Below are 18,360 nucleotides of genomic sequence, written 5' to 3' on the forward strand. Positions count from 1 at the left end.
CCTAGTCTACGACATTTTTGTTACAGCAACCAGAACTAAGACACTCTCCTTAAACCAGGCAGTTCAACCGTACTTATCAATCTCCAAGTGGCTCTCAAAAGTAAACCTTCACCAACCTCCGTCACTGGACAGAGAGGGAAAGCATGGGAGGCTTGCCATTTTGGTACAAAGTTTGATGAAGGAAGAAAAATATTTAGTAAAATTAAATTTAAAATATTTTTGGAATGTTTGCACCTCCTTATCTTAAATCTATCAAACTAAAGAGACCAGAAACAAAATCCTCACATATAACAGAATCTTATATTTTCCAAACGGAAAGTTAAGTTTCCAAAATTTCATTACCTGAGTGGTGTCCATGTCTGCGACATGATCAAATGTGAAGATCTTGGGCTCAGGGTTGGAGTGCAGCCGGAGAGTCGTAGAGGAGAGCAAAGATAAGCATAAATTTTGCTCTCCATCGGCTGATCCAGAACCCTCTGTAAGTGGACGAATTCGCACAAAAACTTTGATGGCATCACCTTCATTACTAAAGACAAAAAATGTAGCAGCTAAGTTTACTGCAGAAAAGAAACTAAGAAAAGATCTGAGTCTCATATTGCAGCTAATGTTTCTATACTAAGGGTTTCCCCAACAAAGCCCATTTACCTCTTTTAAGAGTCTCACATTACTCACACCCTTTACTGATCTGCTTCACGATAATCATCTTCATAAGCCTTTACTTGAAATCAACTCAAAGGGAGCTGATTTCAAGGAGCTCCAAGCACTGCTTGTCTCTCATTTCCCTCTTAAGAGCAATAATAAAATAAGTCAACCCAAGGGAGAATTACGTTGTTGATTCTATCTCTTAGCCTGGAAAGTGAGAGCACAGGTGGGAGGGAGGAGATGTGATTTTTCCAAATTTCCAAGCAGCCGAGGACCAAGCTCAAGTCTGAAATAAGTACTGCTTACCACACTAAATGCTTGTTTCAAGAATATCACATCCCTAATTCTTCTGGTTTCATCAACAAGGTTTTTCCTTACCTTGGTTGGTTAGATTGACAATTTGTCACATTGCGTAACTCAGCTAGAAAAGAAGAAAAAGAAGTCATTAAAGGTGTTTGAAAGTACAATATAAAAATCCCATTCTTATCTAGTCTGCTCTTCACTTGCTGACAGTCCTTCTCAGCCTCCTCAGCTCCCTGGCCTCCTGACAGCAGGGTGCTCCAGGGCCCAGGCCTTTATCTTCCTCTCTATTCTATTCATACCCGCTCTGTTGGTGATGACATCCAGTCTCATGGTTTTAAATGCACTGTATATGATATAATGTCTTGATTTTGATAATTGCAATGTGATCAGTTAAGAGAATATATTTGTTCTTAGGAATTATACACTGAAGTATTACTGGTACTAACCATTTTACTCTCAATTAGTTCATAAAAAATAATATGTATAGGGAGGCGGGGCCAAGATGGCAGAGTGAGTAGTCTTCTTTGTCTCTCTCCCTTTGAATCTACAACTAATTGGACATTCATCGGTTAACAAAGGATATCCATATAGCATCTCAGGATGCCTGAGAGACCCGTGCTGCTATACATCAGAAGGCAGACGGACTTCCCCCCCGGAGGAGGTGGAGATAGGTGAAAACTCTCTGACCCCCGACCTCTGGACAGCCTAGTACCTGCAAGAGGCTCTCTTCCAGCGGACTCCCCCACAGCATCGCCACACACCAAGGGCGGGAGTGTGCACTCACTGGCAGAGTGACGGTGGAAACGTGTGACTACAGCCCTACCTAAGCCCCTCGTGATTACACCTAAGCCCAGGGGGAAACCCCAGAGTCCCACACCGGCAGCAGGGAAAGCCTCTGCTCGCCATCAGCAGAAAGGCCCCGCCCAGCATTCAGAATGCCGGGAGGCTCCCAAAGAGCAGAATTCCCAGCAAGGCAGCAGCCTGCCAGTCGCTGCAGGACTCACAGACTCCAGCTGTGCCCCAGAGGGTGCAAAAGGCACCCAGAGATCCCATGGGCATGATCGGGGGCCAGGTGGAGCTCCAGCGCCCAACTCCGCAGCCCAGAGGGAATCTCCAGGGTCCCGCACCGGTGGCAAGGAAAGCCTCTGCTCGGCGGCAGGGAAAGCCTCTGCTCGCCATTAGCAGAAAGGCCCCGCCCAGCATTCAGAATGCTGGGAGGCTCCCAAAGATCAGGATCCTGGGCAAGTCAGCAGCCCGCCAGCCGCCGCCGGACTCACGGACGCCAGCTGTGGCCCAGAGGGTGCAAGAGGTATCCAGCGATACTGTGGGCATGGTTGGGGGCTGGGTGGAGCTCCAGTGGCCCGGCTTCCTGGCCCAGGGGGAAACTCCAGGTTCCCACAGCAGCCTCAGCGACAGCCTCTACACAGTACTAGTGGAGAGGCCCCGACCGGCAATCAGAAGGCTGGAAGGCCCTGGGGCAAAAGTGGCACAGCTAGGTGAGCTAACCACAGACTGCTGAAGGTACCTATAGTTCTGCTGGGACCTATAGTGGAGAAGTGAGATCTTGGGGGCTCTGACAGTGACAGAGCTGCGATTATAGGTGATCCTGCTCCCGGCTGCTGGGAAAGCCCATAACACCGCTGCAGACCTCAAGGAGGGAGCACGTCTAGGTGGTCTGCAACAGTAGGCACCAGCAGCCTGAGGCCCCCTTGTGATTGCCCCCACAACTGATGAGGGACCACATGGGACCACTGTGACTATGAGGAGGGGCCCAGGTCCAGTCAGTAACAGCTGACAGGGTTCCTGGTCAGTGCAGTCTAAACAGCTGCTCGCCCCCCCACAACAATTGAAACAAGTTGAAGCAGTAACTAAACTCTATCTCTATGTGGAGGCACAAATCCACGCCATCAAACAGTATGAAAAAATATATTAAATCTCCAGAACAGAAGGAAAATGACAAGTACCCAGAAAACAATCCCAAAGACAATGAAATCGATAACCTAAATGATGATGAATTCAAAACAGCCATTATTAAAAAACTCAGCAAGTTAAAAGAGAATTCAGATAGACAGCTCAACGAGTTCAGGAGCTTTGTCAGAAAAGAGTTTGATACTATAAAGAAGAACCAATCAGAAATACTGGAGATGAAGAACACAATGGAGGAGATTAAGAAAAATCTGGACTCTCTGAACAGTAGGGTCGATAATATGGAGGACAGAATTAGCAATTTGGAGGATAGGAATATAGAAATGCTGCAGACAGAGGAGGAGAGAGAACTAAGACTAAAAAGAAATTAAGAAACCCTCCGAGAATTATCCGACTCAATTAGGAGATGCAACATAAGGATTATAGGTATACCCGAGAGAGAAGAGAAGGAGAAGGGGGCAGAAAGTCTGTTCAAAGAAATAATCGCTGCGAACTTTCCAAACCTGGGGAGAGAGATGGAACTTCATGTGACAGAAGCCAATAGATCTCCAAACTTTATCAGTGTGAGAAGACCAACCCCAAGGCATATAGTAGTGAAGCTAGCAAAAGTCAACGACAAAGAAAATAATCTACAAAGGAACCCCCAGCAAATTTCTCAGCAGATACCTTACAGGCTAGAAGAGAATGGAATGATATATTTAAAACTCTGAAGGACAAAAACCTGCAGCCAGGAATACTCTACCCAGCGACAATATCCTTCAAATATGATGGAGAAATAAAAACTTTCCCAGATAAACAAGTTAAGGGAGTTCATTGCCATAAGACCTCCTCTTCAAGAAATGCTCAGGAAGACCCTCATAACCGAAAAATCAAAAAAAGGACAGGGGTTACAAAACCTAGAACAAAGAAGATAAGTATAAGGACAATAACAAAAAGTAGGAGCTCTCCATCAGAACAGGTTAGCAAAAGTTAAATAAAACATTAAAGATAAAAGGATGGGAAACACCAAAAATAAATATAATCCTGTCATTTTAACCACAAACTCACAACTCAAGAAGGAAGAGGAAAAAAAAAAATCTGACAATAACAACCGAGAAGGGGAAGAGAAAAGGGATGGAACGTTTTAATTTAAGGAAATAAGAGGCTATCAGAAAAAGAACTATCTCATCTATGAGATGTGTTATACAAACGAGCTGGTAACCATTAAACAAATAACAAGAATAAAGACACAAATTACAAACAAGAAGAAAGTCAATACAGAAATTTACCTACCTGAATTAGGAATCAAAAAATCATGGGACGAGAAACAAAGGAAATGCAAGAGAACTGGAAAACAAGTGATAAAATGGCAGTGGTAGACCCCCACGTTTCAATAATCACTCTAAATGTAAATGGATTGAACTCTCCAATCAAAAGGCACAGAGTGGCAAGATGGATCAAAGAACAAGACCCAACAATATGCTGCCTCCAGGAAACACACCTCAACCCCACAGACAAACACAGACTCAGAGTGAAGGGATGGAAGACAATACTCCAAACTAATAATGAACAAAAGAAAGCAGGTGTTGCCATACTTATATCAGACAAAGTAGACTTCAAAGCAAAACAGATAAAGACAGACAAAGAGGGGCAATATATAATGATAAAAGGGACACTCCACCAAGATGACATAACACTTATAAATATATATGCACCCAACACAGGAGCACCAAAATTTGTAAAGCAACTATTAACAAAACTAAAAGGAGACATCAACAACAATACAATAATAGTAGGGGACCTCAACACTCCATTAACACCAGTGGATAGATCATCCAGACAGAAAATCAACAAGGAAATTATAGAATTAAATGAAAAATTAGACCAGATGGACTTAATAGATACATATAGAACACTTCATCCAAAAACAGCAGGTTGCACATTCTTCTCAAGCACGCATGGAACATTCTCAAGGATAGACCATATCTTGGGAAACAAAGCGAGCATCAATAAATTCAAGAGGGTTGAAATAATATCGAGCATCTTTTCGGATGATAATGCTATGAAACTAGAAATCAACTACAAGAAAAAAGCTGGGAAAGGGGCAAAAATGTGGAGACTAAACAACATGCTACTGAACAAACAATGGATTATTGAAGAAATTAAAGAAGAAATCAAATATTATCTGGAGACAAATGAAAATGAAAACACACCATACCAACTCATTTGGGACGCAGCAAAAGCAGTCCTAAGAGGGAAATTCACTGCAATACAGGCCCACCTCAATAAGCAAGAAAAATCTCACATAAACAACCTCAAAAGACACCTAACAGAATTAGATAAAGAAGAACAAACAAAGCCCAAAGTCAGTAGAAGGAGGGAAATAATAAAAACTAGAGCAGAAATAAATGATGTTGAAACAAAAAAGACAGTAGAAAGGATCAATGAAACAAAGAGTTGGTTCTTCCAAAAAATTAACAAAATCGATAAACCCTTAGCCAGACTCACTAAGAAAAACAGAGAAGTCTCAAATAAATAAAATTAGAAACAAGAGAGGAGAAATCACAACAGATACCGAAGAAATACAAAGGATCATAAGAGAATATTATAAAAAACTATATGCCAACAAATTGAACAACCTAGAAAAAATGATAAATTCCTAGACTCTTACAACCTCCCCAAACTGAATCAGGAAGAAATAGAGAATCTGAATAGACCAATCACAAGTAAAGAAATAGAAACAGTAATCAAAAACCTCCCCAAAAATAAGAGTCCAGGACCAGATGGCTTCTCTGGAGAATTCTACCAAACATTCAAACAAGATTTTATACCTATCCTTCGCAAACTATTCCAGAAAATCGAGGAAGATGGAGCACTCTCTAACACATTCTATGAAGCCAACATCACTCTGATCCCCAAACCTGACAAGGACAACACAAAGAAGGAAAACTACAGGCCAATATTACCGATGAACATAGATGCAAAATCCTCAACAAAATTTTGGCAAATCGAATACAGCAACACATGAAAAAGATTACACACCATGATCAAGTGGGATTTATACCAGGGACACAGGGATGGTTCAACATCTGCAAGTCAATCAACGTGATTCACTACATTAACAAAATGAGAAACAAAAACCACATGATCATCTCAATAGATGCAGAGAAAGCATTCGACAAGATCCAACATCCATTTATGATAAAAACCCTCAATAAAATGGGTATAGAAGGAAAGTATCTCAACATAATAAAGGCCATATATGACAAACCCACAGCCAACATCATACTCAATGGACGAAAACTGAAACCCATCCCTCTGAGGACAGGAACAAGACAAGGGTGCCCACTTTCACCACTCCTATTCAACATCGTACTGGAGGTGTTGGCCAGAGCAATTCGGCAGGCAAAGGAAATAAAAGGAATCTAAATAGTCAACGAAGAAGTAAAACTCTTGCTGTTTGCAGACGACATGATCTTATATATAGAAAACCCCAAAGAATCCATGGGAAAACTATTAGAAATAATCAACAGCTACAGCAAAGTTGCAGGGTATAAAATCAACATATATAAATCAGTAGCATTTCTATACGCTAACAATGAACTAACAGAAGAACTCAAAAACACAATACCATTCATAATCGCAACAAAAAGAATAAAACACCTTGGGATAAATTTAACCAAGGAAGTGAAAGATCTATACAACGAAAACTACCAGACTTTCTTGAAGAAATTGATGACGACATAAAGAGATGGAAAGACATTCCACGCACATGGATTGGAAGAATAAACATAGTTAAAATGTCCATACTACCTAAAGTAATCTAGAGATTCGACGCTATCCCAATCAGAATCCCAATGACATTCTTTACAGAAATAGAACAAAGAATCCTCAAATTCATATGGGGCAACAAAAGACCCCGAATTGCTAAAGCAATCCTGAGAAAGAAGAACAAAGCTAGAGGCATCACAATCCCTGACTTCAAAGCATACTACAAAGCTACAGTAATCAAAACAGCATGGTACTGGTACAAAAACAGATGCACAGATCAATGGATCAGAATTGAAAGCCCAGAAATAAAACCACACATCTATGGACAGCTTATCTTTGACAAAGGAGCTGAGGGCATACAATGGAGAAAAGAATATTTTTTCAACAAATGGGGCTGGGGACACTGGAAAGCCACGTGTAAAAGAATGAAAATTGACCATTCTTTTTCACCATTCACAAAAATAAACTCAAAATGGATCAAAGACCTAAAGGTGAGACCTGAAACCATAAAGCTTCTAGAAGAAAATGTAGGCAGTACACTGTTTGACATCAGTATTAAAAGGATCTTTTCAGACACCATGTCTCCTCAGACAAGGGAAATAATAGAAAGAATAAACAAATGGGACTTCATCAGACTAAAGAGCTTCTTCAAGGGAAGGGAAAACAGGATTGAAACAAGAAAACAACCCACTACCTGGGAAAAAATATTTGCAAGTCATATATCTGACAAAGGCTTAATATCCATAATATATAAAGAACTCACACAACTCAACAACAAAAAAACCAAACAACCCAATCAAAAAATGGGCAGGAGACATGAGCAGACATTTCTCCAAAGAAGAAATATGGATGGCCAATAGGCACCCGAAAAGATGTCCATCATCACTGATCATCAGGGAAATGCAAATCAAAACTACACTAAGATAGCACCTTACACCCGTTAGAATGACAAAAATAACCAAAACAAAAAATAAATGTTGGAGAGGTTGTGGAGAAAAAGGAGCCCTCATACACTGTTGGTGGGAATGCAAACTGGTGCAACCACTATGGAAAACAGTATGGAGATTTCTCAAAAAATTAAAAATAGAAATACCATATGACCCAGCCATCCCACTACTGGGTATCTATCCAAAGAACTTGAAGTCCGCAATTCCAAAAGTCCCATGCACCCCTATGTTCATTGCAGCATTATTTACAGTAGTGAAGACATGAAAGCAACCTAAGTGCCCATCAACTGATGACTGGATAAAGAAGACATGGTACGTATACACAATGGAATACTACTCAGCAGTAAAAAAGAATAAAATCGTCCCATTCGCAACAACATGGATGGACCTTGAGAGAATTATGTTAAGTGAAATAAGCCAGCTAGAGAAGGACAATCTCTGTATGATTCCACTCATATGAGGAATTTAAAAATGTAGACAAAGAGAACAGATTAGTGACTACCAGGGGAAACGGGGTAGGGGGAGGGCACAAAGGGTGAAGGGGTGCACCTACAACACGACTGACAATAATGTACAACTGAAATTTCACAAGATTGTAACCTATCATTAACTCAATAAAAAAATTTTTTTTAAAAAAAGAAGCATTAACATTGTTGAAAAGGTCAATACTAAAAAGTTCACAATTTCTTCAATCTTCTCACATAGGCTCCTTCTCATTACCATTCATATCATTCACTGAGATCCATCAAATCAGCTCAAAATCAGCTTTAAAAAACTAAACTCCTTAAAGGATTAGACAATGTCAGAGATTGTCAGCTTTCTGTACTGAGGTACAGTAGAACAGTACACAGGATACACAGGAACAGCAGAGGACCAGGAAAGTAGTAAAAATTGAAAGGTTTATCAAAAGCAAAAATGACAGGGCTCCTCTCCATGAAAAAAGAAATGGAACGGGTCTTCTTGAGAAAACAGGGATTGTGAGCATATAAAGAACGGCTGGATCCTGTGCTTTAAACGCCCCTTATCTGAGCAGAGTCTACAACGGGCCCTCCAGAAGTGAAAGCCGTGCTTGGATCGTGAAGCGCCCCCTTCGCGAAGGTCGTAAGGTGGAAACACGTAGGAGAGGGAGACAGGCAGCCCCGGCGGGACACGGGAAGAGGCTGGCGACGAAACGGCAGGACCGAGGCTGAGGGAAGAAGGCGCAGGTGGCTGGGGGCGAGGCTCCTGGAGGAGGGCCCTCGTTTCTGGTTCACTGCTTGACCCAAGTGCCCGGAACTGGGCCTGGCTCGGGGCGTGCGCCCAGACAGACGGAAAAGAGAGCCGTTCCGTCGGCGTGTTGTCTTTGAGGGACGGAGATTCCCAGCGTCCGCGGCCGCTAGTCCGCTCCTGCGCTTCACGCTCAGGAGGGACCCCTGCGGCCGGCCAGGACAGCCGTTCTTCCACACTTGTATTTGTGGGCGGGGACCGGGTCACGAAGCCGAGGCTCCTTACTTACTTTTGCAGCCAGGCGCCATGGCACCCCCACACCTCGATCCCGAGACCAACGCAGCCGACGCCCTAACCTCCAGCCGCGCAGCGTACCTGGTTTCCACCCGCTCAAGATGGCCGCGAATTTGAATTTGGCGCTCGGCTGGGACGTTGACGCCAGCACGGAGGCCGCCATGTTGCCCGGCCTCGCGCCAGTGGGCGGGGCTACGTGACGTCACAAGTCGGCGCCGTCACTTCTGTACCTTGTCGAGGCGGTCCGGGGGGCTTGTTTTGCCCCGGAGCAGCCATGAGCAAGCGGAACCAGGTGTCGTACGTGCGGCCAGCCGAGCCGGCGTTCCTGGCTCGCTTCAAGGAGAGGGTCGGCTACAGGGAAGGGCCCACCGTCGAGACCAAGGTGAGCCCAGGCCGGTCGCGTTGCCTCAGAAACTCCGCCCGCCCCGCCACTTCCGGCTTCTGCCCCTCCTTGGAGGCCAGGTGCTGACGGATCACCTGCGCCCAGCCCCCGATACGGGTGGACCTCGGACCCCAAGCGGGTTCTCTTCAAACAATTACAGTCTCTTGCGCCCAGGAAGTTTTTTTTGTCGTTTTCAGAGTGCTACTGTGTTCTTGAAAATGACCCGACGCAGGTAGAGCGCCTCGTCCTTGATAAGATGGTTAAGAAAGATCACTTTCTTGTGTCTTCTTTCTCACTTGGTTATCCTAAAATCTGTAGTTAGCAGAGTGAGTGGTAGCGTCGTCCCGTTTTCCGGATAAAGAAACTGGGGCCGCTCCATCAAATGACGTGATGTCCTAGAGTCTGGAGGAATCTTCGGAGGAATGCCCTGGATCTGTTCCTGTGCTTTGTTGTTGCCAAAAAAAGTAGGCATGTTTTTTTAAAAAGCAAAAGCCTTGAACATCTTGGATCTGAGTAGAAGAGGAGGAGTTTCAGGAAAGAGCCACACATGAATAGTTTAGGGATGGATTTCAGAGGGACCCAATCTATGAGCCCTCCCAGGCTTTGACCTTAACTGGTTCACACCAAAACCTGCCCGGCTTCTTTCAGTAGGAAGAGACTGTTATGCTAAGGGGATGTCTGGAGAAATAGAGAATTTATTTAGGACTTTGTGTCTAGCACTTGGCCCTAAGACTCACCCTTCAAGTCACTTAGAGCTTAGAGGAGACAAGACTGACTTGTGTGAAATTACTCAATCCAGTGACTCTGTGCTAAACCCAGGCACTGTGCCAGGCACTGAAAGGACAAGGAGATGGATCTCCAAAATGCCGTATTCTTTAACACCTTCTTGCCTGCCTCATCTCTGCCTGCGAAAGTCATCACGTCTCTGAAGCTCTTTGATGCTCTCCCAGTTACTCCTCTTCTGTTCTTCTCTTCACTTTGTCCATGTCTTATCTGTAATGCTCATCATTTTGCATTGCAGCTACTGGCTCTCCTTTGTCTCTCCACCACTAAATCGAACTCTCTAAGTTAATATCTTAATTCCTCTGTATTTTCCCAGCCCCTAGCACAGTGCCTGGCACCAAGTACTGGGTGACTAGTTACATTGGTTAGATGACTGTGCTTGTCATCAGGCAAGGCTTCATGAAGGAGGGGATATTTACACTGAATCTTGAGCATGGGCAGTTCAGCAGGTAGAGATGGAAGGAATAGCATGGGTAAAGGTGTAGAGATGGTGAGTCATGGACTGTATGTAGAGGTGATTGAAGTGAGGCCATGTGGACTATTCAGTAGGCAGCAAAGAGTCATTTTTGGTTAGAGATAACATGATCAGGCAATGACTGATCCCTAGGACAAAAATGGTGTTGATGACAAAGAGGATAAGGTTTGGAAAAGGGACATGGATTCAGCAATGAGAAGAATATGAGACCTAATTTTATAGTTTGTTTGAGGTCCTAGTGATGATCACGTGTACATAGTTAACACCTTGAAGATTATAGCTTGGAATGCTATCTTAGGAGAACTCTGGGGCGGGAAAGCTTCCCAACTAATATCAGTGATTTGGGCTTATTTAAACGAGACTCTTCCATAGAGAGATACCCCATGCTTCTGTGTTTGTGAAGCCACCTTCATTCTTAGTTTGGCATATAATCATCATTCTAGTGATATGTTAACAAAAAGAAGAGTTTCATGGGAAAGCATATAATTGAACTAAATCATCTTATTCACCTTCTTGAGAGTTAATTCAGGAGTGGCTTTGAGCAGTCCTCAGTGGCTGCTGCCACTTAGACTTTCTCTTGTTTTCCAGCCAGTTGTGTAAACAGTAAGAGAAGAGAGTCAGAATTAATGATTCTCAATCTAATGAACACCAGGAATGATTTTATCTGACTTTCCCATTTCTTTGGCTAAAAGTACTTAATAATTACCTACTTGTTTGTGGTAATTTATTGGAAACTTTCAGAAAAAATAGGCAAAAATAATGAATAATCTGAACTAACATGGATATGATTAAAGAGAAATGTACTTGTCAAGCGATTGAGCAGACTTGGGATGTAGACAGAATGGATGAATGTGCCTGTGAGTAACTTGCCGGGGCTTCAGGTAGTTCATCATTTTTCATCCTATTGGTCATTCGTGAGCAGATCAACAAATATTTCTTGAGTCCCTGCTATTTGCCAGGCCCTGTCCCTCTAGATACGGAGATGAAACACACAGTACCTCTCTCAAAGGAGCTTTCATACTGGAGTCAGAGAGAAAAACATTGATATGCAGTGTGGTACATGCTACCTATGAGCTAGACACAGTGTGAGCAATAAGAGGAGGTGAGATCAGGAAAGCACTTCTGAAAGATCTAAGTCTAGAAGGCAGCTTGAGTAGGAGCTGGCCAGGGTCAGTGGGGCTTTTTAGGCACTGGGTACTTGTTCAGAGGCGGAGGAGGCAAAGGAGCTAATACGTTCATGATCTGCAGTCCTCAAACCTGGCTGGAATCCAGAGGCCATGAGCACAGCGAAGGACAAGCTGTGGCTGTGGGCGGACGCCAGATCCTGCAGGGCTTTGTTTCCTGTTTGGGAGACAAGGAAGGTTCTGTGAGAAGAGGACTAACAAGCTGTTTGAATAGTGTGTGATGGGTGTGCAGGCCTTTCAACCCAGCCATTCCACTTCTAGGAATTTATCTTACATGTAAGATCACAAAAGTGAACAAAAACGTGCAAAATTTTTATCATAGTAGAAAAAAACTAGAAACAACAAAATTTTTATTTACAACATACTGGTCAAATAAACCATGAGATGACCATCTACATAATTAAATACTAGACAGCAATTTTTAAAAGTCGATAATTCCATATGTATTTCAAGGAATTGTGCAAATATATTTTTTAGTAATAAAGGTAGGGGAGTGAGGCTTTTATGGTGGCTGACATTTTTAAAAATCTGAATCAACTGGCCAAATGTTACCATTTGTTACATGTGTATAGTGAGTACATGGTTTCTGTTATGTTATTCTCTGTACTTTTTTATGTTTGGGAAATTTCATAATTTAAAAAGAAAAGAAAGCAAGTCATGTAGTAGTATGTACACTATCTGTTAGTATACAAAATATTTTATATGCCTCTTTATTTTCATACACTTAGAAAACAGCTGATAGGAAACCCACCAAACAAGCTCTTGGAAGGGAGGAGAGATGAGCAGAGGTGGGAGAAAAAGTACCTTTCACTTGCTGCTTTCTGTATGTGGTGGTGTTGGATTATTTTTTGTCACTCTTTGAGATGGAAGTGAAAAGGGTTGATGAACTGCAGAGAGAACCGATGTAGTTCAGCTCTGCCCTGAGTAGGCTGGGAATGCCAGCACTACTGCAAGCAGAGGGCCCCTGACACTGGGAACTGCAAGCTGGGTCCTGCTGAAATGGAAATTAATCCCACGGGACAGGCATCCCAGGGTAACTGGCAGGTAGACCTCTTCCCTAGTGCGGTGAGGTTAGGCTCTTAAGAGTTACTTGAGAATTCATTGCCAAACACATTTAGTCAATAAAGTTACCCTTCTCACTTGAGTAATTACAGTTTCTCACAGAGACAGTGGTTGTATTTGTTTTGGTTCAAGGTCAGCTACCTACACGTGACTTGTGTTTTCCCCTAGAGGATCCAGCTTCAGCTCCCGGATGAAGATGGTGATCACAGTGACAAAGAAGATGAACAGCCTCAAGTGGTGGTTTTAAAAAAGGGAGATCTGTCAGCTGAAGAAGTTATGAAAATTAAAGCAGAAATAAAGGCTGCCAAAGCAGGTATGTCTGAAAGTAATCTGGTTTTTCTAACAATTTAAGGAGCCTAGAGTGTGAACTTTTTTTTTTTTTTGAGGAAGATTAGCCCTGAGCTAACTGCTACCAGTCCTCCTCTTTTTGCTGAGGAAGACTGGCCCTGAGCTAACATCCATGCCCATCTTCCTCTCTTTATATGTGGGATGCCTACCACAGCATGGCTTGCCAAGTGGTACCATGCCCACACCCAGAATGTGAACCAGCGAACCCTGGGCCACCAAAGTGGAACGTGTGCACTTAACCGCTGCACCACCGGGCCGGCCCTGAAATTATTTTATATACAGTATGGTATGCTTGAAGGAGACAGTCCCAGGGTCAAACTTTGGCTTTAACGCTTAACCAGATAGGTGACCTGGAACAAGTTATTTAATTTCTCAGCCTCAGTCACCTCATCAGTAAAATGGGAATGATAATTGTGCCTACCTTATTGGGTTGTTATGAGGATTAAGTGTGAATTTCAGTAAAAACATTCTGTTTTAAAAAAATATAAGTGCTTGTGGTTCCAGACTTATCAAAAGAGGTCTATTTATTACTGCCTGAAGTGTGGTATGCCATATAGTATATTTTTCATTCTTCCTAAATATTTATTACATAGCTTTAGGGGAAAGTGCTGGAGTTCCAAACAATCGCTTTTCACAATACTTAAAAATACAGGCTGATGGGGCTGGCCCCGTGGCCGAGTGGTTAAGTTCGCGCGCTCCGCTGCAGGCGGCCCAGTGTTTCGACGGTTCGAATCCTGGGCGCGGACATGGCACTGCTCGTCAGACCACGCTGAGGCAGCGTCCCACATGCCACAACTAGAGGAACCCACAATGAAGAATACACAACTATGTACTGGGGGGCTTTGGGGAGAAAAAGGAAAAAGTAAAATCTTTAAAAAAAAAAAAAATACAGGCTGATTTTAATTCATTGGGACTGGCAATGTAATGGAGTACTTCAGTAAGTGAGTTTTTATGAAGTGACTGCATGTCTTGTGGGCATAAAGCTAGACGCAGTGGAGAAGACCAGACTGAATTGATTCAAGAACATCCTTAAATATGGTATGAGATTTTCTTGCAGTTTGACTCTCCAATAAAGGCAGAATAATAGGGAGAGAAGAAAGTTCTTTATCTTTGTTTTTGCTGCAGATGAAGAACCAGCTTCAGCTGATGGAAGAATCATGTATCGAAAACCAGTCAAGCGCTCCTCAGATGAAAAATACTCAGGTTTAACAGCAAGCTCAAAAAAGAAGAAGACAAATGAAGATGAAATACGTAAGCAGGACTCCGTTAAAAAGAACTCACAAAAGCAAGTCAAAAACAACAGCCTCCTTTCTTTCAGCAACGAAGATGAAAATGAATAAGTGTCAACGTTTTGGACTTAGTCTTCTTTAAAAGTTTATGGGGTGTCTTTTAAAATAACATTTTCTTCTACTATAAAAATAATACAAGTTCATTTTAGAAAATGCAGAAAAAAATTTAGTAAGATAAAACTATGTCCATCCATCAATACCCCTTTGACTTGAAATGCTAACTCTGTAGACATTAACTATTAACATTTTGTTATTTCCCATGTGTGGGTGTGTATGTTATGTAAATTATATTTTTTTAAACAAAATTGAGATTGTATTGTGTATGTTCTCTGTCCTGCTTCTCACTTGACATTATATTGTGAGCCTTTTTCCAGGTCAGTAAAATTCAAAAACCTAACATTAATAGCTACAGAGGATTTTGTAATTAAACAGATCCCCTGTTGTATCCTTCCTCACTTTGATGGGAGAGACGACAATGTGCTAGTTAGGAATACCTCCCCAGCTCCTGCTAAGGGTAGCCGTGTGACAGCTCTGACGAGAGAGACAAGTGGATCTTGTACAAGTGAGGATCTAGTGTATAACATGGTGACTGTAGTTGGTAACACTGTAAAGAAAAAGAGAGAAAGAAGTGGAAATCTGCTTAATGAAGCTACTAGGTTTTTTGATACAAAAGGACAGATTTGGCAAGAATGAGCCTTTGTCCTCTCTTCATCTTGCCTGGAGGACAGACATGAAACCTGGGAGTACTGGAGCCATTTTTGGGCATAAGGAAGGCAGCCGCTTTGCCTGGGTGTTACAGTGGAAAGATTCAAGGAGCTTGGCTCCTGATGGCATGCCTCGAGGAGCTGCTGAACCAGCCTTGGACTGCTAGCCTCTAGACTTCTTGATACATGAGAAGAATCCACACCCTCTTATTTAAGTCTTTCTTAGGTTTCTGTTACATGCAGCCTAGGTGATACATTGGTCAAATGTGCTTGTACAGAAACCTCCAAGCATTTTCTGATGATTTCCTTAGAATGAATTGCTGGAAGCAGAATTGCTGGATCAAAGTATTTGAATATTTTTAAAACTTTTGATGCTTGCTTTCAAATTGCTTTCTAGAGAGGTTTTTACCATTTTATTCATTTACCATCTACAAAAGCCCACTTCACCTCATCCATGATAACAGTGCACCAGCCTTGGGCTGGTACCAGCCTTTTCATTTTTATGAACTTAATGTATTAAAAATAGTGGGTTTGTTTTGTTTTGTTTTGTTTTGGTGAGGAAGACTGGCCCTCAGCTAACATCTGTTGCCAATCTTCCTCTTTTTGCTTGAGGAAGATTCGCCCTGAGCTAACATCCATGCCAGTCTTCGTCTATTTTGTATGTGGGTTGCCACCACAACCTGGCAGCCAATAAGTGGTGTAGGTCTGCACCCAGGAACCAAACCTGGGTTGCCAAAGCAGAGCACACTGAACTTAACTAGGCCATGAGGCTGGCCTCAAAAATGGTGTTTAATAATTAAATTTAATTGCATTTTCTTTGATTTACCAAGGAGGCTTAACTGTTTATCATATGTTAACAGACTATTTTGTATTTCTTTTTTAAATTAACTTTTTGTTCATTTTCCATTAGTATAATCATATTTTTCTTACTAATTTGTAAATTATGTAATCTATGAGGTTTTTTCATTGTTCTGTTTCCCAACCTCTGTATCAGATAAAGAATCACCTGTATTCTCTTGTTCTTTGTTTTGTTTGTGTTTTTTATATGTTAAACTTTCTTCCATCTGGAATTTATTTGGTATATTTTTTCTTAAATAATTAATTGTCCTAGAACCACATCTCTGTCTCACTTATTTGAAAGGCCATCTGAATGAGAAATTTCTATTAAGTGTTGGGGTAGGCAAAGGAGAGAAGCACGGTAAAATCAGTGTTTCCAGGTAACTCCTCAAGACCTTGCTTAATAACAATTTTCCTCATTAATGCAAGTCAACCAAAACTGGGGACTCGTCAAGATCCCATCCTTCACCAGCCACATCGTCGGAAATGATGAGTTTCAGAGCAGCCGTATCATGAATTTGGTGCCACAGTTATCTTTTCCCATTTTAAGACCTAGTGTAAAGAATACTTGAAAGTGACTTGTGAATGGGCTAGGGACCCCTGAAATAGGCTCTCTCTATTACACAGACTAGTCCTGAAGCCGTTCTGCAATACTGTCTGCCTTTAATGTATACTCAACGTTATGTAAGCCAGGGTTTTTTCTAATCTGTATCATTGCTGTATCTATTCTCGTCCCAACACCACATTTTTTTAATTACTGTAACTTTTAATATATCTTAATATCTAGAGGTGGGAGGCTTGAGTGCAAGGACTTGGTCTTGTTCGCCAGTGTATCCTCAGTACCCAGAACAGTACCTAGCATATTGAGAGCATAGTTAGCAAAATGAATGAGAGTTTCTCTAATGTGTTTTTTCCCCCAATAGACCAGTGGTTCTCAAAGTGTTGATCCTGGGCTAGTGGCATCAGCACCCCCTGGGAACTTAAAAAGCAAATTCTCAGGCCTTGCCTACTGAATCAGAAACTTTGGGGGTAGGGCCCAGCATTCTCTGTAACAAGCCTGCCAGTGGTTCTGGTGCTCACTCAAATTTGAAAAATACTGATAAAACCTGTTGTTAGAACTATAATAGATAAGATGTAAAATTTAAACAAGTAATATGAAAGACTTTAAAAGTTCTTAAATCTTGAAATTTATCATACTGATGAAGTTTTTACTGTAGGTGATATTTTTAACAATATAAGTGTTAGGAGTTACCAGCCAGGAAGCACGTCTTGTAATGAAAGCCCAAGACCAAGATACAGCGGCATGTGAGATCTGCTGAGCAGCCTTAAGAAAATTGCTTCCCCTTCTGTAAACTGTTTTCTAAGGAGAAGGGGTCCTGTTAACTGCAGGATCTGTTTTGCTGAGAAAGGTGAGTGAACTGCCCCCTTGCTTCTCAGGAATGGATCATATGAGCAGGGCTAGGCAGGTAGGCCAATAATGTGATTGCAGGCTGAGGCAAGGATAGTAAAAAGATGAGCCTGAAACATCTTGTGCCCAAAAGAAAGGAAGTGCTCAAGGAATAATGGGGGCATATCAAAAGGACGTAAGTGGGGGAAAGGGCTAGATCTTTCTTATAGTAGAATGCTAGTTACCAATGGCCAAATCTGGAACAACTGAAACAAGAAAATAATGATAGTAGCGGATTGCAACCCATGGAATAAAATTCTTATTGATATAAACTATTCAGTAAGTGAGGGAGAAGGGATAGGTATTCTTTGCAGTAGAATTCTAATGAACAAGTGTAGGAGGAATGATGGAAATAGAAAATCACCATTTGGCAAATTCCACAGTACTAAGTTGCAATGGGCGGAATGGCAGCCTTGAAAGAGAGAGGTCCTAATCCCTGGAACAGGTGAATGTTACCTTATATGGTAAAGGTTTTGCAGGTGTGATTCAATTAAGGCTTTCAAGACAGAGAATCCTGGATTATCTAGGTAGCTCCAAAAACCATCACACATTTCCTTATAAGAGAGAGAGAGACTCAACACAGAGAAGGCAATGTGAAGACAGAGGCAGAAATGGAAGTGATGCAGCTACAAGCCAAGGGATGCTGGCAGCCACCAGAAGTTGGAAGAAGCAAGGAACAGATTCTTCCCTAAGAATGGAGTGCGTCTTCAGATGGAGTGCGGCCCTGCCAACACCTTGACTTCAGCCCTAACGAAACTGATTCCAAACTTCTGGCTTCCAG

The 18,360-nt window shown here is 42.1% G+C and overlaps 2 protein-coding genes across 5 annotated transcripts in view; one reads left to right on the forward strand and one right to left on the reverse strand.

The window, feature by feature from the left end:
• The window catches only part of KIF15 (kinesin family member 15), a 60,057-nt gene extending 48,026 nt beyond the window's left edge, over nucleotides 1-12,031 (reverse strand). Inside the window, exons 1-3 of one of the 4 annotated variants that reach the window (XM_044753860.2) lie at nucleotides 11,966-12,031; nucleotides 1,021-1,063; nucleotides 343-526 (exon numbers count right to left, since the gene is read on the reverse strand). In XM_044753860.2, coding sequence (XP_044609795.1) covers nucleotides 343-526; nucleotides 1,021-1,063; nucleotides 11,966-11,987 — 249 coding nt within the window. In that variant the 5' untranslated portion in view covers nucleotides 11,988-12,031. Of the gene's footprint in view, nucleotides 1-342; nucleotides 527-1,020; nucleotides 1,064-9,063; nucleotides 9,431-11,965 lie in introns of those variants that run through there. The other 3 variants (XM_044753859.2, XM_014852448.3, XM_014852449.3) reach the window with 3 other exon arrangements.
• KIAA1143 (KIAA1143 ortholog) lies at nucleotides 9,317-16,413 on the forward strand. The gene is made up of 3 exons (XM_014852450.3): nucleotides 9,317-9,450; nucleotides 13,123-13,267; nucleotides 14,428-16,413. Exons 1-3 carry the CDS (start codon nucleotides 9,343-9,345, stop codon nucleotides 14,640-14,642), a joined length of 468 nt encoding a protein of 155 aa, XP_014707936.1. The 5' UTR covers nucleotides 9,317-9,342; the 3' UTR covers nucleotides 14,643-16,413.
• The last annotated feature ends 1,947 nt before the right edge of the window (nucleotides 16,414-18,360 follow it).

The sequence above is a fragment of the Equus asinus genome, chromosome 21 (genome assembly GCF_041296235.1).
Source record: "Equus asinus isolate D_3611 breed Donkey chromosome 21, EquAss-T2T_v2, whole genome shotgun sequence".
Taxonomy (NCBI): domain Eukaryota; kingdom Metazoa; phylum Chordata; class Mammalia; order Perissodactyla; family Equidae; genus Equus; species Equus asinus.

Excerpts from the sequence above, each read along its gene's own strand:
- KIAA1143 (XM_014852450.3), top strand. The coding sequence starts at position 9,343 with ATGAGCAAGCGGAACCAGGTGTCGTACGTGCGGCCAGCCGAGCCGGCG. Across the intron at positions 9,451-13,122 it reads GGCCCACCGTCGAGACCAAG|AGGATCCAGCTTCAGCTCCC; the intron begins GTGAGCCCAGGC and ends GTTTTCCCCTAG. Across the intron at positions 13,268-14,427 it reads AATAAAGGCTGCCAAAGCAG|ATGAAGAACCAGCTTCAGCT; the intron begins GTATGTCTGAAA and ends TTTTTGCTGCAG.